The 23,422-nt window shown below is 36.2% G+C and overlaps 1 protein-coding gene across 3 annotated transcripts in view; it reads left to right on the forward strand.

Moving 5' to 3' along the window:
* PARG (poly(ADP-ribose) glycohydrolase) overlaps positions 1 to 23,422 on the forward strand; it is a 109,309-nt gene that overhangs the window by 51,454 nt on the left and 34,433 nt on the right. For all 3 annotated transcript variants that reach the window (XM_031460964.2, XM_010985309.3, XM_010985310.3), the window contains exons 10-12: positions 9,493 to 9,572; positions 13,325 to 13,385; positions 18,609 to 18,684. In XM_031460964.2, the coding sequence (XP_031316824.1) occupies positions 9,493 to 9,572; positions 13,325 to 13,385; positions 18,609 to 18,684 (217 nt within the window). The remainder of the gene's footprint in view (positions 1 to 9,492; positions 9,573 to 13,324; positions 13,386 to 18,608; positions 18,685 to 23,422) is intronic.

The raw sequence follows: 23,422 nt of genomic DNA on the forward strand, positions 1-23,422 counted from the left end.
TTCTCAACTTAAAGAAAAAAACTCATATGCTGAGGTTGCTAAGATCTATAGTAAGAACAAATCTTCTATCCTTGGAATTGTGAAGAAAGAAAAAGAAATTTATTCTAGTTTTGCTGTTACACCTCGACCTGTAAAAGTTATGGCCACAGTGTGTGTGAGTGCTTAGTTACGATGGAAAAGGCATTAAATATGTACAATAGGACATTTTGAGAGAGACACCATATTTGCATAACTTTTGTTACAGTATATTATTATAATTGTTCCGCTTTATTATTAGTTATTGCTACTCTCTTACTGTGCCTAATTTATAAATTAAACTTTATCATAAGTATGTATGTGTAGGAAAAAAATTACAGCATACGTAGGGTTGTGTACTGTCTGAGGTTTCAGGCCTCCGGTGTGGAGTCTTGGATTCCCCAGAGGTAAGGGGGGGCCACCGTAGTTTTCTAAGTAGTCTTCCTTTTCTTTCATGACTTTGGCACTTTTTGAAGATTACTCGTCAGTTATCTTGTAGTATGTTCTTCCATCTGGATTTGACTGATTTTTTTTTTTCCCCACAAAAATGGAGAGACCATTGCATTTTGGGCAGAAATACCAGAGAACCGATGTTGTATCCCTCTCAGTGCATCATGTCAGTGGGCTTCTGATGTTGATGTGTCCTGCTGGTGATTACCTGGCTAAGGTGGTGTCTGCTGGGTTTTCCCACTTTACAGGGACTGACTTTTGCTTTGGGATTGATAAATATCTTGGGGAGCTTTGTTGACACGAGGCAAATATTTTGCCTTACATTTCTCCCCAGTAATTTTAGCATCCACTGGTAGATCTTGTCTGCAACAGGAATTACAATGTTTGCCTATTGTGATTTTTCTGTTTCCCTTTTCCTTCTACATTTATTACTGGGAATTCTATCATAAAGAAGAGCTATCCTTTGTTTCCACTTTTTAATATCAGAATGGGCTTATGGATATTTATTTTATTCTAGGAGTTAAAATTGTTCTAGCTTTGGCCACTAGGGTTTCTTCAGATTGGTGTCTGAAGCCCTCAATCTTTTTTTTTTTTTTTTTTTTTTTTAGTGTTTTCTTTCTTTCTGGGATCACAAGATATTCAAGGCTCATCTTACGTTTTCCATGCTCCAACTCTGAAATCAATCATTTTCTGAAGGAACCTTGGTTCTCCTTTCATTGGAGAATGGTATTTAGAGGCCAAGAACTGGGTGATTCATTGTTACTGGAGTGTCATTGTTTCTAATGCTTCTTAACTTTACGTGGGCAGCACTTCTGACAACTCCATAAGGCAATGGAGAAATAGATTCACAATTCTTTGCTGTGATATAGAATGTGAGCCCAAAAGGTGTTATTTTTAGCCTCTTAAAATTTAGAACGCTTCTCTCCAGATGAGAAAAATTCTAAAATTCAGCTTGTTAGTATGTAATACAAATTTTTATTAAGACCAAGACACTTCAGTACATTTATTCTGTTTTATTTTATTTATTCGTTTGGAAAATGAGGGCATAGGAGATGATTTGAATACAAGAATATTTTTAGATGTAATAATTCTTGGGTAATATTTGTGAGGCTTTCAAACATTAAAATATCAATGAAAATCTTTGTTATTATATACAGTTATTCTCCATAGCAACACTAAGGATGAGTGGAACAGCGAACAATGAAAAATAATATCTGAGTAAGAGATTTTTTTAAAAATCTCAACAAGATGGTATCCATTTTATATCATATCCTCTTTGGTTGTGTAAATACCACTTGTAAGGGGCATGCTTTTAATTTGTTTTTCTAAATTGATGTATTAGCTAATTTTAAGAGAATAGTATTTAGTCATTTAGTTTAGTTCAGATGTATAGTGGCATTTAAAATATTCTCCACAGTATGTTAAGTTCCTTTAGGCTACAAGAGAAGGGACAAGACAGTTTCTGACTTCTGTGGCCTCCTCTCGTCCACATGGCTTTTATTCTTCTTTCAAACCTCACTTCCTGTATCACTATTTCTGATGGTTCTCATAGCAGATCTCAGGATAGATTTGCTGCTCCTCTGAGTTCCTGTAACAGCCTGTATGTACTTCTGTTATTTAAAGAAGTGCGTAGCATCATGACACTCTTAACAGAGAAGGATATAATTTAATAAAGAAAAACTTTCCTTGAGGAAATAACTTTTGAACTAAGTATGAAAAAGTGAGCAGGAGTTTTTACCGAGGAAGAAAGGAGAGTTGATTTCATTCTAGGCCAGGGGAACAGCATGTAGAAAGGAACTGTGGCAAGAAGGACACAGCGTGCCCAGGGACTGGGAGAACACCAGTGTGGCTACAGCCTGGAGAGAGAGGAGAGGCTGCTGATTTAGGTGGAGGCAAGGAGGCCATCCTGCTGTGCTGGGGAAGCCATCCTAAGGCGATAGAAAGTCATCAAAGGATTTGATGTGGGGGAGAGGGAGGCTGGTACACTTGATGAGATTTAAATTTTGAAAAATTGTTGACTACATTGGGGAACTGAGTAGAGAGGGGCCAGAGTATGAGTGTACCCAGTTAAGGAGGCTGTTGCAATGCACCAGGAAAAAGAAGATGGTAGCTGGGGTAGTGTGGTGGCGGGGAGCCGAGGTGTGGAGACAGAAGAGCAAGTCAGTGTGATAGGGATGGACTGAACCAGCGGGTGGGTGGAGAGAGGCTTCCTGGGCACCTACTGGGTTTGTACAACATGTGTGTGCCTTTAGTGTTCTCTGCTTTTCCCACTGTCCTGCCTCCCCTGCTTTGTTACAGTTGTTTAATCCTTTCAGTAGGATGGGGATCTTATCTGTTCTGGTCCCTCTGGTTTCTGCAAAATCTCCTGCATTGCAGGCCTTCAGTAAATCTCTGTTGAGTAAATGAAAATAAATTTTATAGATGAAACATTTGAGAAATTAAGTGACTGGTTAGTGGCAGAGTGCTAGGACTATAACTGAGTCTCCTTGATCTCAGCCTGTTGTCTTTTACTTTTCACACTGCACTATATTCTTAGGAATTATGAGATGTTTTATTTTTAAGCCATATATAATTAAACTGTTTTTACCTTTGATTTTGATTTCATTAGTATTTGGAATAGGGTTAAGAGAAAACAAAGAGCATTGGTATCTGCAGTTGCAGTTGTATAAAGAACCTGTCTATTGAATATAATTTTTTTGCTTATTGGAAAAATTATTGAAGAATTCTCTTTACAAGTAATCTCACTGGTATTTAAGAGCTATGCATTTCACAGATTTTCTTTTCTAATATAGACAAGGAGATGGTCAAATTTTATCTGTAAGTAAAAAAGTAGAAATATAATTTTGTAGAAATGTAATTATCGGTTTCCATGAAGTGTATTAGTTATATTAATAATAAGGATTCTCCAAAGAGTAGGTAACTTTCCTGTTTATTTGAAATAAATGTTTGATCAGCCCAGGATCTGCCAGAGATGCTATAAATTAAAAATTTCTGTCCAGAATTCTGAAGAGAATCCCAGTGGTTTGGGGGTTGTTATTCTCGTTTTTGGTTTGGGTAAGACGTAGCTCTAATTAATAATGCTTTAGAATTAGTGTCTCAGTGGCCACTTATAGTTGTTTCTGTAGAATGAATAATCAGCTACTAGTTAAATCTTGATGATCCCTGAGATAAACCTTTGATGTCTTAGTTATCAGCTTTCTCAGAAGGTTCTTTGGCTTAATCATAGGCTTTAAAAAAAAACTTTTTTGGGCGGCGGGTAAGAACTGTGCACTTTCTTACTAAGTTAAGTTTGTATCAGAAGGCCTCTTCTCTAAAAAAGTAATTTTTTAAAAACTATATTATGGGTATTATCAAACATAACTAAAAAATAAAGAGAGCAGTATAGTGAACCCATGTTGTAATCACTCAACCTCAATACTACCAGTATCTTTTTTTTTTTTTTGCTCTTTTTTTCACCTATCCAACCACTCTTTCTTTTTTCCTAGAATGTTTTAAAGCAAATTCCAGACATTCAGTTTTACCCATTAAGAATTCAGTATTTAAACTCTTCACATATAACTGCAGTACTCTATCTTGGTTTAATGTTTGTGGCCCTTTCCTCAGAAAAGCTTAAGGCTCTCTGTGGATAACTATAAATATACATTCCCTGTCAGGTTAAACAAGAAAAAGCAGAAGAAGGGGAACAGAAGTTAAACCGTGATTAGAATCAAGAATTGTATGTTTTAAAAGAAATAAAAAATTGTATGTAGAATACAATCTCAATTCTGTATCTATTACTATACTGTGTGTTCACATCCATACATATAGATGTATGAGCATGGAAAATGGACTGACAAGAAAATGCATCATAATTACCATTGGGTGGTGAGATAAACACGTTTCATACTTTCTTCATCCTTTTCTATATATTTTCAAATTGCTATTGTAATGATCATGTATTACTTTATAATCAGAAGAAAAATAGGTTAAATAGGAGGAACAAGTCAATCATCAGAAATGGAACACAAGACAAATTTAATAAAGAGTAGACCATTTTTGTAATTTAATTTTGAGGGTAGAATCCCACAGAGATTTTGAACCTTTCCAAAATAGCTAATGTGGATAGTTTCTCCCTTCCTAATTATAGCCCAGTAAACACAGTATCATTACCCCCCCACCCCCCCACCCCCCCGCCAGTTGACTATTCAGCTTGCAAAAGAAACACAAGTCCACAGGGCCCTCTTGACGGCTGGGCACGTGCAACACTGACAGCTGTCTTTTCTCAACAGTAAAATGGACCACAGTTTGGGGATGACTGACAGGTAGAAGTCAAGAAGTCTTGGGAAGCCTTGGCTTTTGTGACTTCCCCTTTCCCGCCACCAAATAACCAGAATTTATATTAAATGTTAATAGATGTTTTATTTTTAAAGCATCTTTGTTTTTCAGCTAAACTTCTGACAGGAGGATGCTGGGACATCCTGTTTTTCTTTTTCATTGTGTGTGGTCATTTATCCTGAACACTGAACTGGTTGACTCTGAGTGTTAGCATGTTAGGCTTGATGGGAAAAGAGGCTGATCCATTTTTCTTAATGAAGGGAATGTGGATTAGATCAATGTAAGCATTTTATGTAAATGAGTATTGGTTTTTTAGCTGAACGTAATGTAATGACTTATTCTATCCAAGTACCTCTGCTTACTCAGCATTATCTGAATTTTTTTGCATAAAAACATGTCTTAATAACAGCTAATATTCACTAAATACTTGCCACATACCAGTCACTGTGCTATTTTTTTAATATTCATATAATCTTTATGAATTAAATATTGTCATTTTCTCATTTTTCAGATGAGTTGGAGGCTTAGAGAGGGTAGTTTACTTCAGCAAGTTAACTGGTATAATTGGGGTTCAAACTCAGGTTATAGTCAGCCTCTAGAAGCTGTGTCCCTTAACCGTTCTGCCATTCAGCTTCTTTTTGAATGAACCAGATTAATACTTTTTAACCTCCTGGCTAGTCAGAAATTAGAACTATCCTTAGAAATAATCCTTGAGCTGTAAGAATTACTTCCAGTCCACAGTGCCCATGAGGGATTTAACCTCACAATTTCCTAGTAGCATTTTTACCAAGTAAGATTTTAAGTGGGTCTGCTGGAGATTTGAAACCAAGCATGCTCTTGTCTTCCTGGCTGATGGATGTTCACCAGACCAATGGAAATTAATTAACACAGGTGAAGCCTCGGGTAGTCTCCACAATTGTTTTAGGGAATCCTCAGCAGTCAGGATGTCTGCTCTTGCCTCTCAGTGGGATGATGTGTTTTCTTCAGCCTGAAACAGCAAAGAACAGTAACAGAACTATTCGTGACCATTGATGCTGCCTATTGACAGCTCACTTTGATTCTATCTGGGAATTTCTAGCGGGGAGGCCTCTGTATTAATAGGTTCAGTGAGAGTAAATGACCTGTGACAGAAGTGGGACTTGAACATTGTCTTCTGTCCAAACTCAGTGCTCTGTCCTATGTCTTACTTCCTCTGGAGAGCAAAACGCTCCGAATGTGCTCCAGAAATGAAAAACAACCAAAAGCTCCCCCTTTATCATGTAGTTTATGAAAGATTAAGTACCTAATTTGATGAACCACTTGGTAAGCTGACTATGGAGTGTTTTGTTGTTGTCGTGTTTTCTTTTTTCTGCATAGTTGCTATTTATGATTACGGTTTCTGCCAGTTGGGAGTTGTGTGTGTCTGAGAGTATTTAGTCTCAAAAGGCCAGCTAGTTGATTGAATAAGAAAAATGGTAAGAGTATGTGGTGGGAGGCTGACGTCAATAAATTGAATAAGTCTTCCTTTTTTTATTTATTGTTGTGTTCTTCCAGCCCTGCTTAGTTATGTTAAATACCCCTGACCTTTTCCCCTGCTTTGCCTTTCAAGGCCTAAACATTCTTATAAAGGCTTCCAATGTGATTAGCATTGATGCTTCTGAGATTGCTTGGAAACTGATGGTCAGAGATTAATTGTGAGTTGCAGCAGTGGTCAGCCCAGGAGGCTTTTACATCTATCTCTTCCCTGGATTGAAAATGCTGCTGGGGCCATATGGCGCAGTGCTTCGCAGAAAAGCCAAGAATGACTTTCTGGCTGGGTTCCGAATTATCATTTGCTTCCATTTTAAAGTGGAGGTTATAGTGCTTTGGGTTTGATTTACTGTATACTAATGGGATTAATCCTTAACTTGAAATCATATGGGAGTGTGTGTGTGTCTGGAATCCAATTCCAGTAATGTTATCAATATTCCATTCAAGGAAAGATTTTTAATGAAACACTGTTTCTCTCTATATGTATGGAAAGAAAAACACGAGTTAATAACTATCCGACCCTTGATTGACTTACTCCCTTGAAAATAAAAAGTTTTGTTTAGAACAAAAATGAGGTTGCATAACTGGCTTTTTCTGTTTGCTTTCTTTAATAAAATCTGTAATTATCATTCAGTCAATTGCCAAGACGTCTTCCTACATGTGGAGGGGTTATTGTGGCCTAGTTTATGTGCATGTTTACATGCATGCCTGCTACCTCAAAATATGCCTTCATGTATACATACCTAGGACTTGAAAACCTGAATTTAAAAAAAAGAAACAGTGTTGAGGAGTTAAAAAATTGTATGGTGCTTGATCATTGTGAGAATCTCATTCTCTCTGAGTCTCTGTCTCTTTCTGTGTTTGTCTCTAAATGTGTGTCTCTGTGAGTTTCAGTCCCTCACATCTCCCTCTGTCTCCACCCAAACTTCTGTCAGTCCCTTCCTCCTCTCAGTCTTGCCAGCCCATCTTTTTGTCTCTTTCCCTTCTTGGGCTCCATCCTCAGTCCCTTTTTCTGTCTCCTCCCTGCCAAACACTGTCCTTCAAATAGTACATCACTCTTGTAGCTTTCACTCCTGCAGATTGCCTGTGTTTTTATGGTTTTTTGCTTCTTTCATATCAGGATACTTCATTTTATTTAGGTGGCTATACATAGTACTTTAAAATTTTACAACAGTGAAATCTGAGAATTAACACAGGAGTTTTAAACCTGCTTCATCTTCCCCAGCTTTCTACCCCACCCTCCTTGTGTTTCTGACTCCACCCTACACACAATTCTCCATCAGGAAGATAGAAAGCATATTTGGTTACATAGTTATTTGAAATTAGACTTGAAGCAGTGAATAAAGAGAATACATGGAGATTCTGCTTGATTTGTTCCTATAAGAGTTAAACCTGCAAAATAAACAATGGTGCTCATTTGAAGTCGGTGATAAAACAGCCATATAATCTTTCCAGGAAAGTCCATTTTGCTAAGGTAATAAATCTGTAGTCCCAAGAGGCTCCTACGGTTAATAAAAGGTTAATAATTTGCCATCATGGTTATGAAATATGTGAACTTGTATGGCATTTTACAAACAACTGACCACACATGGAAGCTTTTTATGTGTGGGGGAATTATTTCTGAAGGGCCATAGCCATTTTCACTCATGATGCAACAGTTCTCCGAAGAGGAACTTTCTTCCCTTAATTGAATTGTATAGTACATCAGTTCATCTCTCCAAAATGATAGCTGCCTTTATATTCATCCTGCTTCCCTCTGCTAAGTAGTAAACCTAGAAAGGGACTGTGCAATGGATCCTAAGGTATTCATTTGATAAATCATATTTATTTGATACAGGATGTTTAATTAAACCGCCAAGTGGCTTCTTCATTTCGACTATCATTTTGATTTAAACAAACTATTCTGGTTGACATATTGCAGAAGAAACCACACTGAAACCTGCACACTCAAAGATTCTTTCTTTTGGCAGGCAGCTGGTTTTTAAGAGTATTTGTAATAAACATTTGAAAAAATAAGTTCTTTTAGATGAGTAAAAATGATCACCCAGGCACTCACCCAAACTATTTTTAAAAATTAATTTGATTTCACATTTGGTAAAAATACGTTCTGACATTAGCATTCTTTTCAGGAAATAAGTATTCATATAAATTGTTTTCTCAGAAATTGACCCTGAATAAAGAATTTCAGATCATTGAAAACAGGATGATTTGAAATCTACATTTCCTTCCCTTTTCCTAATTCATTTCAGTTGCTCAATAGGATTTTCTCATAGAATTAACTTTTCTCTCTCTGCATAGTTACATAAGCTTGTTTTTCTAATCATGAAATATTTTACCCATTTTGGCACTTATTAAAGCAAACTTTTACTTGAAGGGTTTCTGGTTTTAAAGCCAGAGTATATGACTAGAGGCAAATGAATAATACCTCATTATTTATAGCCATGGAATTTCTTTATAATTTGTAAATACCTTTGTAAAGCTAGATGTTGTGCCCGAAAGCATGCTTTTGTGTTAGAAATCTTTTAGTGAACTACTTCCTCAGGTCATATGCTTCCAAAGCCCTGCTTTTCTTTCCTCAGGATAAATTGCATTATGTGTTACCAATAACAATGCCACGTCATTTCAAAGAAAACTAAATTAAGTAGTGCAAGTCCAGATTGCTGGAAACTAGATGGCAATAGGGTCAGCATTGTTTTGGTTACATACAAAGCGTATATTTTTGGTCAGTACCCCAATATCTTGTCATACCTGCTTGTTGCTGTCATTGCTGCCCCCACCACAAACAATCATTTGGACTTTTTTTCAGATACCGTTTTGGTTCAATCATTTAACTACCTAGTAATATTATGAACTATAAATAAAATAGTATTTGCCATTGGGAAGATGATCAAGCATTAACTCACTGGCCTAATTGACTTTGGGGGACCAGATGGTGCCTTCTCCCTGGAGGAAAATAGATTGGAGGAACGTGGTTGTTAGAGAGTGCCATCTGACCTGAACAACTTTTAAGAAGCCTGATTCTGGTTGGTTTCAGTCCTCTTCAGATGCTGTTTGAATCTGAATGTTTCCTGGTTTTCTATTATTACAGAATTGCCTTCTGGAAGAACTACTAATTACTTACTAGCAATGTAGATTTAGTTTCTTGTGAATCATTAAAACATTTTAAATCATCCTTCACCCTCTTTTATTTTCGATCTCTTTCAGATTGTTTGAAGGACGTTCATCAAGGAAACCAGAGAAGCTTAAAACGCTCTTCTGCTACTTTAGAAGAGTCACAGAGAGAAGTAAATTCCTTTCATTCTTACTGTAATTTTTATCACTGGTGAGGACAGTTCAGATCAAATGACAGGTCAAAAACATTTTGTGTTCAAAGTACACTTTCCTGCCAAAAGACATTAAAACAGTAATAGTTCAATATTATGATCTACATTTTATGCGTATGTTTATGTATACATAAATGTGTTCTATGAATGTGTGTGGGTTTTGTGTCCTCTGAAATTAGACCAGTGTAACATAGTCTAATGGATTTTCATGAATAAAAAGAAGTAAGTTAATACTTTCAAAAGAACGTGTATTGACCAGGAAATACATTTTCAGTGTTCTTTATTTAAAGAAGCATTGACTGTTATAATTAGTTTACTTGCAGAGGTTGACTAATTCATTGCCTTTCCACCCATCCTTCTCTTTTGTGCCTCCTTAATGCCCTGTTTAGAGTTCTTATAAAATAGTACTGTACTTAGTGTTTACGGGTTTGTTCCTCCTGTGCTGGACCTTGACCATCTTTTTTTTCCAAGGCTAATCATAGCACCTGAGGTAGTGGTGGTCACTGTCTAACCGACGTTGGTAGTGACAGCTAGTAATAGGTTGGTGTCGCTACTCTTATCCTAGTTGCTGAGTGACCACGGACAAGTTTCTTAACCTCGCTAAGCCTCAGTTTCCTTATCTGTAAAATAAAAGAATAATGATAGCTTACCTCACAGGGTAGTTGTAAATATTGAATGAGAAGTTACATGCTTTATAAATGTTAGCTATTATCATGGGTAGCCTTTCCTACAAATCAGTTATAAAGGAAACTAGAACATCTCAAGAGTTTGCTTTTGATAAGTACAACAGGTCAACTCCGGTCAAGTGAAATGGGTTCTTTTCAATTCTGGTCCTCACTGAATTATTTTAAGATCATTTGTCTCATATCCTTTCCATAGTAAGTAACATCACATTGGCATTTTTTTCCCTCTTGAATGTATTGTATTGGACATTATTCAAATTTGGGGGAAGAAATCAGTTATCAGGATATTGGTATTTAAGGGCAAAAAACCATAGGCTTCTTTGATAAAGGGTTATTTATTTTTTGGGTTATCTATTTTAAGTTTTGTGCTCTGTACTGAATGAAATATTAAGGAATATGAAGGCTCATTGGGCCTTATGAGACATAAAGCCAAATTAGAATTTTTAATAATTCGTTAGAAAGATGAGTATATTTTTCAATATTCTAAATCTAAATAGAATGTATTCCATTACTATATCTAAGTAATTCAGAGTTTACGTTTCTGTCCTTGAAGTTAAATCATGCATGTCTGCTTTAAAAGCTTACTTGCCTTCCCAAGTTTTAGGATTTTAAATCCTTTGAGGGAAAAAGCTAAAATTTTGTTTTTCAACTAGATGTTATAAATCATCATAAGTATTAGGAATTAGGCTGAAAAAATAAATTGCAATTAGACATTTTATTTTCTGACTTTTTCACTGTACATGGGAATTCAGTTCTTTGTAGAAATATACTGAGACATGCTATAGGTTTTTAGGTTGTAAAGCTACAGGCTTAAGGAGGAAATACTAAGTAAAATAAAAGGAGTTTTCAATTTAATAATTACTTTACATAAAAGTTATGGCATCTACTAAGTAGAAACTATAGGAACCTACTTAAAGTTCCGTATTTCATCAACTCTAGGACATGACAGATGGTAAGAAGTTGCCATTATGTTACGTACCACTAAGAAGGGAAAAACACTTAGGATGTGGAGTCGTAGGAGATCTCTTATAAAGCTGGTACACTGAAGGTCTGCACCCCTAGTCTAAGGATAAATGAGACATTAATTTGGCCATGCAGAAGAGGGTCAATGAACTGCAAGTGTCAACCTAGGTAGAGAGGGCACCAAAAAAATCCTCCCTGAAAATTTGCACCACAAGCCCCAAGTCTGGGGTTTGAAGTCATATTACCAGAAGCCTGCAACAGAAGATTTAATTCAGGCTGATCTCAGGTTGGTGGTGCTCCCAGATGATGATGGAAGCAGATGCACATCTTCTCTGGAAAAATTCAACTTTAGTCCAGACCAAGGCAATGGCTAGATACCTTTGACTATGTAAGGTGTATCCTAGTTTCAGAAGCTTAATACATGAAAAAATGTGCTTTTTAGAATTGATAACGTGTAATTCCATCAGTACCAACTTTTCAATGTTGTGAAAAGTCTACATTTTATATTTATAGTGAAGATCTTGAGGCTTAAAGATTTTGAAGAGCTTTGTGAGTTATTTTCAATATAATTTTAGGTAAAACTATCTTATAGATGGAGTATTTAAAAACTGATGATTAATATACAGTGTATATTGTGATTTTATTAAGGGACATACTTGATTACCCAAAATAACCTATTCTGGTGTGAAAGGTGTCTTTTTATGGGAGAAAGGTAGTAGGTGGGCTTTCAAGGTATTTTTGTTATTAATTATGTCTAAAGAGCCATGTTCTTCTTCTTCTTTATTGCTTTGCCAGAAATGTTCATTTTTTTAATTTCTTCTGGTCTCTTCTAGTGTATATGAGGGACATTTAATGTTCTTACTTTTCTGCTAAATTACTGAATGATGATACAGACATTGGTTTTCTATTAATAGAGTTGCTTCTCTAGTGTTTGAATCGTTTGACCTCATGCTTGTGAGTTTTAAATATGCTATCCATTTATCATAAAGAAAGTTAGACATCTAAAGAGTACTTTGTAACCCATGTTAACACAATTCTGTGTTCTGCTGTCACTACTCCATGTGATGATTGAGTCGTTACTGCTTGTGACTGAGAGCAGAGAAATGTGGAATCATCCAAAGGAATGAAATGTTTGCCAAGCTTTCAGTGGGACTCTCCCACCATTATCACTAATAGTTCCTGACGTGTTTCTCCCTGCTTAAGAGCTTTTTTTTTTTTTTTTTTTTTCTTAAGAGAAGAAAACAGAAATGGCCTGGCCTTTTTAGTTTGTTCTTTGATTTGAATCAAACAAATTACTTTTGGCCAACTGATTTATTTGTTGCTTTTGCCACTAGTTAAAAAAAAAAAAAAGGTAACCCTAACAAAAAAGGATCCTATCCTCTAAAATTTACTGCATTTTGATCCCCTCATATCTATTGCTCCTTGAAAACTATGTCATCTTTCTTCTCTAGCCTCTTGGAACACAGTAATTCCTCCTTCCGGCTAAGGCGCCTTATAAGAAGAGCAATTGTATATCGTCTAAGCCCTGGATTTAGCTGTGTCAACCTCAAAGGACACGCCAAGAATTTTCTTTTTTAATCTTAGACATATTATTTTATAACAAAACACGTAAATGTGTATACATTCACCAATCTTCAGGTGTAGGGTTAGGCTTTTCTTTGAGAAGGAGTCTACAGATTAAAATTCAGTTTGTCTTTATTATATAAGCTACATTCATGATACATCTTTCTTTTCCTAAGGATTTTTTAAAAGTATATTCAGTTTAGCAAACTTAACCAAAAAGTACCAGCACTCAAATCCTACTGTTGTGCTGTTATCTGTGTAGTTTTGTGTTTTAAGGAGGGCTTACTGTTTTATAGAAAGTGTTCCTTCTGTAAGGATAATATTATATTAAATCAACCTTCTGTTGTGTTCCAACACTAGGCTTGGTATTTCCCAACTAGTTTTATGGCCATTGTTGGACCCATTCTTTTACTGGGAAAAAAAAATTATACACACACACATATATAAAATCTTTTCAAATTTAAAACTTATTTTGGGTGTATTTCTCTTTTATTGCTTTTGTAGAACCTACTGGGTTGGTGACATTTACAAGACAGAGTCTTGAAGATTTTCCAGAGTGGGAAAGGTAATAATGATATAAATAATCCTGGAATCTTAGAATTAGAAGGACTCTTCCACCATGAGAGAATTCTGTTTTACAGCCCCTGGAAAGATGGCTTCTCAACCTCTTAATTGCCCTAGCACTAGAGAGTTTTCCTCTTAAAATGATCAGTTGATAGCTGTCATTGTTAGAAAGGTCATGCCTTTTGAATCGAAGTCTGCAACCCTTTCACTTCTACTCTTTTGCCTTAGTTTTGTCTTCTGAAACAAAGTGCTATTTAGAATTAAGGAGTTTTATGTATGAACATACTAATATTAAACAGAACACCAACATTTAATGCTCCTCCTTACCCTCCTTTTTTTGGCTAGTGTTTGTATTTTATGGCTATTCTTTCTGAAGGACGAGATTGGGATTTTTTTTTAAAACATTTTTTTATTGAGTAATAGTCATTTTACAATGTTGTGTCAAATTCCAGTGAAGAGCACAATTTTTCAGTTATACATGAACATACATATATTCATTGTCACATTTTTTTTTTTTGCTGCGAGCTACCACCAGATCTTGTATATATTCCCTTGTGCTATACAGTATAATCTTGTTTATCTATTCTACATTTTAAAATCCCAGTCTGTCCCTTCCCACCCCCCACTCCCTTGGCAACCACAGGTTTGTATTCTATGTCTGTGAGTCTGTTTCTGTTTTGTATTTATTTTTGTTTTTTGTTTTTTTTTTAGATTCCACATAAGAGTGATCTCATATGGTATTTTCTTTCTCTTTCTGGCTTACTTCACTTAGAAGGGATTTTTTTTTTTTAATTAAACTAAAGAGTAGATAGTAATTACCTAGAATTTGAGTGACAAGAGTTTTGAAGTTTGTCCACGTTTACGTGTACTATTGGCAATTTTGTGGAAGTTGCTAATTTAATAGGGTTTTTCTTATTATTTGTCTGCCAATACTGAGGCAGATAATAACCAATCTGATTTTATTCGGATTTGTAAGTTCCTTAGTGCTCTGAAATAGCCAACATGTTTTCTAACCTTGAGCAGATCCCCAAAGCACTTAAAGAAGAATGAATCTACTATTTCAATGCATGTGAGGACATGGTTAAACTTACACTAAATGCGTATTTTGGGTGTGCATTCGTGTTAACCAGTGTTTCTTCATTTTCACTTTCTAATAATTTTCATCATAGTTTGTAACTGCTTTGTTTGGACTTAGCAATGAAAGAGACCCATTCTTAAAGGAATTAACATGAGGAGCTGCATACGCTTAGGTGGCTTTCCTGTGTTTTCAGTCATCAAAGATGTTTACTTGTGAGGTGAAAGAAAAACACACTTACTTGAGGAGGCTGACTGCATGGCTGAGAAGATTATTAGCAGAGGGAAGTGGATAAAAGATTAAACAACCAAAAGGAAAACAAAAACAGAGTAAAACTGAGCCAGAAAGGAAGAGAAACATGTACAGCATTTTGGAATCATGGCATATTAGAGATGAAAGGGACCCCAGGAAGTCATCCGGTCCAGCCGCCTGCTAAAAATAATAACTTTGTAATGCCTGTAACAGCCTCGGTGATGGGAAACTCACTGACCAACCGCTGTCTATCCCATTGTTGGCTGCTTGTGTTATATTATCTAATACTTTCATCACTAAAAAAGTCTGTCTTCTAAAAGCCTCCCCTGCCCCGCCCTGCCAAATCCCATTCCTGGTTCTTCCTTCTGGAGTTACAATAAATAATTGTAAATCTAATTTTCTTCAACATTCGATCCTCCTTCATGTATTTTAATGCTTTCTTGATGTACTCCCACCTCTAACAGTGCACACATGTATATACTAAACTACTCATTTCTTCTGTCTCATATATAATAGGGATTGTAAACCCTTTAACTTGTTCTTGACAGACTCTAGGCCATTGGTCCCTCTTGAAATATGGCGCCTAGAACTGAAAGTAACAATCTGTTGTGCTATCTGCCCAGACCAGAGTACAGAGGATTGCTTTTCTTAGCTCTTCTCTTAATCTTTAATAGGAACACAGATGTTTTGTTCATGTCACTTTGGTGTAGATTTTATAGATCATTCAGAGGAGTTGTTTTAAATTCAGCTCAGGATCTCTGCACCTGGCATTCCTTTGGCACTAACGTGAAAGGACACCTATTTGTACACCATCTGGGAGAGAAGGGGTAGGTCAGAATGCAGAGACCAGTGAGACTGCTGTGTCAAGGAGATAACTTTGCCCTTTAAGTAAGATCAAGATATTCCTCTTAACTTGGTAGGCTTATCTTCATAACTTTGTAAACTTTTTTTTATTTCATTGATCTCTTTTTTGTTTTAGCTGCTTCATAAGTGAGTTGGAGAATGTAATTAAAATCAATCTCCCTGATTCCACAGAACCAGAAACATGCATTCACTTAAAAGAGAGAGGATGAAGAAGTGGTGAGGATTGTTGGTGTTCCCAAGAGTAAGGGACTAAATGGCTGCCAGGAAGTTAGAGGCTTTTCTGAGTTCCAAGTTTCTAGCATTATAGTTAACCCTGTGATTATCAGTAAACGCCTTAGCCAGGCTTAGTTAAACACGGAGAGCTAGAATAATCTGTATCTTTGATTCCTGGGGCAGTGGTATGAAGGATTTGCTGGAGCCAGAAGGGGAAACCAATCCGGAAGTTGGAGGATGCTCATTAAAAAAAACCCACCAGTTTCTAGCAATTTCATACTTTTATTAAGAAGTGTGCTATAAGTTGACAACTATAGTCACAGAGAATAATTGACAGCAGGTGAGATTGCTGGATCATGCTTTTGGTATCCTTACAGGTGGTCTCCCTTGGAATAAAATAGCCAGGAAAGTAGGGGACCCCCCCCCCACTCCAAAAAATAAGGAAGTTAAAAAAAAAAATCAAACTATAGTACTTTCTCCAAGAGATTTGCAAAGTAATTTTTCTAAAAGTATAACTTACTGGTTAAGAGCTTAAACCACTGACTTGGGCTTTCTAGGTTCAAATATTTGTTGCTTCTTTTACTAGTCTTGGGCAGGTTACCTAAGCTCTGTTTTCCCATCTGTTAAAGGGAGATGGTAATAGAGATGTTGTGAAGATTAAATGAGTTAATACATATGAAACTTTTAGAACCTGTATTGAATTATCTTCTGGCTTTAAGGCTATCAGTCTGTTGGACCAGAGCTTTACCAAAAATGTATTTGAACTCATTGATACCAGGAAGTAAGCAAATCTCAATAAGTAAATAGTGCTTCTTGGCTAAATTGTCTTTTTTTAAAGTTGTTTTTAAAAGTATATAATTCCCCTTCCTCCAAAAAGTTTATGCCACTCTTCTATGAGTTAGGGGCTTATCTGTTACATTCTGTGGCATTCTTTTATAACTTATAATTTTCATTTAGTAAGTAACTGGGGGAAAGTCTACTAAGGAAAAATGCCATCATCAACTACTATTAATAAAATGGAATTTTAAAAAATATAATGTAAGCCAGATAAACACTGTAGGGCAGGAGAAAGGTTTTCCTCAGCTCTCTTAAGGTGCCTGGCTGGCTGTGAAAATGAAACCGATAAAGACAGATTAACAGGAGAAAAGCATACAGATTTCTTTTATGTAAGCTTTATGTGACTCAGAAGCCTTCATGAGGAAATAAAGACCCAAAGAAACAGATCTATGTACTTTTATGCTAGGTTTGATGTAGAGTGGACAGTCGTGGAGGAACATGGGATGTAAACGAGTATGAAGTAATTACAGTAAACTGGGGGAAACAGCAATCTCTGTGTTAGAATTCTCTTGGCATCTCTGCCTTCAGAGATAAGAGTGCTCCTTTCCTCCAGGTATAGGGAGGGCCCATCACATGAGGGTTTTTACTGCTTGTTTCAGGTAAGAAGAGGGAGAGGGGGAGGACATCAGAGTGACCTTTCTGCTTCTGCCTCTTTCTCAAATTTCTTCAGCTTAAAATATTCAATATGTCAAGGTGCCAAATATGGCAGTAGCATATCAGAACCCCCCATAAACACCTCAACCACCATGGTTTATAAAAAGGAAAGAAAATAATTGTGACTTACAGGTACTAGGTTTATCTATCACTTTTATTGATATAAAAATATCATAAATCAGAATTTATGTGGCATGTGTTTTCATCAAGACCCCCCCCCCCCCCCGCACATATGTGATTTCCAGACTAGTTAAAATAGAGCCCCTCTTAGAATCATGCATGATTTTTTGGTCAGATTTTTCTGTATTTTTCCTTAGGTTGCCGACTCAGCATGCAATTTCATAGGTATTAATTTTTAAAAAATATTTTGAGTAGTTGTTCAACTTTTAAAGAGGAGAAACTTTCCTTGTACACTGTTGATGGGAATGTAAACTGGTGCAGCCACTGTGGAAAACAGTATGGAAGTTTCTCAAAAGACTCAACATAGAATAACCATATGACCCAGCAGTTCCACTCCTAGGTATACGTCCAAAAAAACCAAAAACACTCATTTGAAAAGATATATGCACCCTAATGTTTATAGCAGCATTATTTACAATTTCCAAGATACGGAAGCAATCTAGGTGTCAACAGATGAATGGATAAAGAAGATGTGGTATATATTGCAATAGAGTACTACTCAGCCGTAAAAAAGAATAAAATTTTGCCATTTATAGCAACATGGATGGACTTGGAGGGTATTATCTAAGTGAAATAAGCCAGACAAACAAAGACAAATACTATATGATATCACTTATATGTGGAATCTAAAAAATACAACCAGCTAGTGAATGTAACAAAAAAGAAGCAGACTCACAGATACAGAGAACCAACTAGTGGTTACCACTGGGGAGCGGGAGGGGCAACACAGGGATGGGGAGTGGGAGATACAAATTGGGTGTAAGATAGGCTCAAGGATATATTGTACCATATGGAGAATATAGCCAATATTTTTTAATAACTGTAAATGGAAAGTAATTTTTTAAATGTATAAAAATTGAAAAAAATTAAAAATAAAGAAGAGAAACTTTGATATTTTGTGGGGGAAAACAGGTTTCAAAGCAGTATGGTCTCCCATGTTAATTTAAATGTGTATATTTCTGTATTTGAATGGGAAAACTGGGGGAGACTGTCCCAAGAATGTTAAGAGTGGGCATCTATTTCTGACTTTTGAGACTTGGGAGTAGTTTCCATTTTTCTTTTATAGTTAATCTATATTTTCAAATTTTTCTGTAGTGAAGTGCTTACCATTAAAAAAATAAATAAGGGAATACCTTTTTAAAATTGTAGATGTGAAAAACCCCTGACTCGACTGCATGTCACTTACGAAGGTACCATAGAAGGAAACGGTCAAGGCATGCTACAGGTAGGTGAATCACAGCATTGTGTGTGGAGGGGAGTGGAAGGTGGGGGAGAGAGGGACTTTCTCTTATCCAGCTTCTGAATAGGAAATTTGAAAAGCTGTTTATATATCTTCTAAGCTGATTTAATGCAAAGAAGCATGATAGCAGAATGGAGAAAAACACCAAACACATCATCTTGACAGCCTTGGTAATACTGTTATTTGCCAATATAGGTTCTCTGTTTCTTACATGTGCCTCTTTAAAAAGCCTTGACAGAAAATCCCAAGATCTGGACAACATCAGGCCTCTTGGTTCAGACACAGATTGTAGATTGACAGTGGAGGAAGTTCCCAGGGTATGGTCTTGACAAGCTGTCACCAGGCAGTTTTGTTCTTTGTCTTTAAAGGCTCTTGTTCTGCCCTAAATAATGACCACCTTGAAATGTTTTTCTGCCACCAACCTTGTTTGGGTCTAGGAGGCAGACATCTAAAACTGATTGATAAGAAAACCCTCTCTCCCATATGTAATAGTTTTAGGCGCATGAACCAACTATATTTGCTGTCTTTCCGTTTTAGAGCAGGTAATTTTGTCTGCCTCTCAGTCTTTGTTATTAATCTGTGTTACTGCCATTTCTTAAAAAAAATTTTTGGAGGGGAAAAGAGTTAACAAATGAAACATCTTTGTATCTAGGTTTAAATTGTTGTAACACCTAACCTAAATATGTGCTTTTCTTTTGCTTTATAGGGATCTTTTTTTAAAACCACTAATCAGAGACAAAATGTTAGTGTTTTGTGTTCTTATTTGCAGGAACATTGTAATCCTAATTTTCTTTGAAAGAAGTTTGTTCACCATCTCATTTATACTAGGAGTAGGTGATTTTTTTCTTCTTAGATCCTTATTTGATGCTTATATAGAATCAGACACTAAATAAAGCAGTTGCCTGAGAATGGACCGATACGTTTAAATAACTTAATTTTTATTATAAACTGACTAGAAGACTGATTTGCGTTTGACTAGTTATTGTGTACTTAATGCTGTAAGTGCCGAGATTCTTTTTAGAATGGCCTTTTATTTAGACATATTTATAGTTAAAATCTTCAGAGGCAAACCAGGTTTTGTTTCAAATCGTCTCCCAATCATTAAGATTATAACCAAAAACACTTAAGATAACTGAATTAATATTTATCCTGTACTTAAAATTTTTTTAATTTGTATTTAATAAGTCCCTTTTCTTCTACTTAAAATAATAATTTTGAAATAAGGCTAAAACTTGTTTCAAATACGTATCACCTCCCCCCACATTTCCATCTTGATGGCGTTCTTTCCCACATTGACATTTTAGGATTAACTGAGGGAGTCTTTTTTTTTTTTTTTTTTTTAATGGAGGTTCTAGGGATTGAACCCAGGGCCTGGTGCATGCTAAGCAGGCGCTCTACCACTGAGCTATTGCCCTTCCCCCCAAGGGAGTCTTATTACACATGAAATAAATAAAGCTACTGCTAGTTAGCACTACAGGAATGCTGGCCTTTTGATTATAATACAATTCAACAAGGAATTATTTAACAATGTTCAACGTTGAGATTCTCCCCACTACTCTGGAATATGTTATAGACAAAATGTGAAACCTCAGTAGATTAAAAGAATACCATGAAGGCTTCTATTTATTTTTCTCCCTACGCATGCCGTGTATCCCCAGGAGACCAGAGAATATTGTATTGCAGTGCTACAAAGCTCCTCGTGCAGCATATAAATTACATTATGCTGAATGGCAACAACAACAAAACCCCTCTAAGGAGTGTTATCATTTCTCTCTTTTCATCAAGTTAGAATTCAGAACTGAGTAAGCTGAACAAGTAGCTTTAAAGTGAGTTGGAAAATGACTGGCTAAAAATAAAGAAGCACTCATATGCTTGTTTTCACATACTGGAACAAGTTTCTCACCTGTAATAGAGAGCCTTTTGTTAAAAACTTTTTTAAGTAGTAGAAACTTTGATTTTCTAAAAAACCCCTGCTTTCAGAGGCATATTGAGTTTAGTGTATTTGTTTCTGTGCACACCTTTCAAGTAGTAAATGTTGGCCTTCTATTCAGAGAATGAACAATAGCATGCACATTGAATGTATTTCGTTTATTTCCACGTAGTACATAGACTGGATAGAGCCTGTGTTTTTAGTTTAGTTATGCCTTGTTCCAGTAAGTTGAGCTGATCTCAGACCATCTTTGTTTCTCATTTATATTCTGAATGCCATTATCCTTAGCCAGTTTCTCAGTTTTCAAGAGCTGTCTGTTTTGTTTCTTTGCTGGATCTCTCTCTTCCTTCACTTTCCCTGGTAGATAGAGCCTGTCTAAAGTATTCAGTATGTACCTAACCAGTCTTTCTGCTTTTACTTTTCCAGTTCATTCTTTAAACTATAGCCTAAATTATCTTCCTAAAACACAGTTGTTACTTTTCTTCTTAGAATCTTTCCCAGAACCTTCAGGATTAAGTAAAAGTTTCCTGGACGCCAGACCAGCTCATTACCAGCTTCTGCCCTCCACGTGCTGTGCACTGCACACAGGCATGAGACATCTGCTTACCGCCCTCCTCAGACAGTTCTTTACATTTGATTTTTCCTATGTCTCTGTGCAGCTGTTCCCTTGGCCAGAATGTCAGCAAAACCTAATTTGAATGCTACATCCTCTTGAAATGCTCCCTTATCCTCCTCATGCTCCAATTTTAGTTGACTGTATTATTTGGGAAGTATCAAATACATACTAATAGGTTCTTTAATAATCATCTTACTGTTCTACTTATGTGCCTGACTCCCATCTAGACTGTAAATGCTGTGAAACCAGGAACCACGTCTTATTCATCTTTGTACTCCACGGTTCACAGCACAGTATTTCATCAATATTTGTTGAATTGAACAATTTAAGCCATACTCACCCTATGCATAAAGACCTTATTATGTAATAGGGGTAACTAATTCTAATCGGTGGACTAGTTTATCCAAAATTATTTTTCTGTATAGGGTAGATTTACTTTGTTTTTTAGTGTTGATTTATTATACCAGAATATAAACCCAAATATATATATGATTAACTGTTGTAACTCATTTCAAGAACTTATCCAGTCACATCTTTCAGTATTTTTCAAGTTCTTCTATAGTGAAACGAGACTACTTTATCTTCTGTTAATTTCTGTCATTTCACATATATTTTTACATATCAAAAAATTCATTCTTGTTTTACTCTTTCGTAAAATAGGCTTCACATTATCATTTCATATCATAATTGCTTTAGAGAACACAAACAAGTTTTAAGAAATCTTATATTTGACAATAGTTTAAAAGTATATGTGAAATAATAGGAAATATATATATATTGCTCTCTGCACCCTTTTGTTGGCACAGAGCTCCTAAAACTCTTGTAATTTCCTAAGTGAGCAAAGCACTAGGAGCATCTGTTGTTCTAATATTTGGTCCTTGACCCTGATTCCTGAATCAGAGTTCCTGAATCCCTTGAAATTTCGGGGGTGATAGGAGTCTCTTTTGTTCTAAGGATGCAGCTCTTGGTGGGCTCCTGGGTAGCTTCAGGATCAGGGCTGGTCACCAGAAAGACGTAAGTCATGATTAGAGGTTTGAAACTTTTCCCTCCACCTCCCACCCTCTGGGAATGGAGAGCGACTGGAGACTCAGTTAATGATCAATCATACCTATATGATGAAACTTCCAAAAAATTTCAGAAGTACAGGATTTGGAGAGCTTTTGAGTTGGGAGGTGACTTGGCTGGAAAGGGTGTAGAATCTCTGTGTCCCTTCCGACATACCTTTCCCTGTGTATCTCTTCATCTGACTGCTCATCTGTGTCCTTTATTATATCCTTTTTAATAAGTTAGTAAATGTAAGCACGTGTTACCCTGAGTTCTTTGAGCTATTCTAGCAACTCATCAAACCCCAGGAGGAATCATGGGAACCCTAATTTATAGCCTGTCAACTGGAAGTACGGGTGCCATCGTGGACTTGAGATTAGCATCTGAACTAGGGCAGTCTTGTGGGACTGAATCCTTAGCCTGTGGGATCTGATGCTAACTCCAGGTAAAACGTGTCGGAACTGAATTGAAGGACACCCAGCCAATGTCACAGAATGCTTGGTATGTGGAAGATCCACACATCTGGTGTAAGAAGTGTTGTGAGTGTGGTAGTAGTGTGAGCAAAGAAGAGACACAGGAGTGTGTTTTTCCTATACAGTGTAGAAGCCTCTCTTACATTACTTAGTGAATTCCCGTGCGGGGTGGGGTTGGGGTAGTGTTTATGGATGTACACAAGTTGTGTCTTTGTGTGTAATCTAATTCCTTAAGTAGAATAATGTAAGACAGAATCAGAAACCATTTTTTACATATTACCCCATAGAGCCTAGCATACTGTTGGACACATTAGACTGCATAGAAAATTTAAGACAAACAATCCTGGTAAGTTAAGTTGCTTTGTCTTGAGGATTGTGTAACTCATCTTTATTAATAGGAGCTTGGGGGTCCCATCATAGTACTCCATGGAAAACTTATGTATAGTTTTAAACTAAATTAGAAATAATTAATCTTTGACTCTTTGTTGTTAAACTAGGTTTTTGTCTTCATTTTTTCCCCTGAGCTGTATTAAAGAAGAAATAGTTGAAACGTTTATGTGGTTTGGGGTTTGCGATTGAATTTAGAAGGAAGAAATTTCCATCCCTTTATTCTTCCACAAAAGAAAAAAGTTACCCCAAAAAGATCAAGTACTAATTTTT

Source organism: Camelus dromedarius, chromosome 8 (genome assembly GCF_036321535.1).
Source record: "Camelus dromedarius isolate mCamDro1 chromosome 8, mCamDro1.pat, whole genome shotgun sequence".
Classification (NCBI taxonomy): domain Eukaryota; kingdom Metazoa; phylum Chordata; class Mammalia; order Artiodactyla; family Camelidae; genus Camelus; species Camelus dromedarius.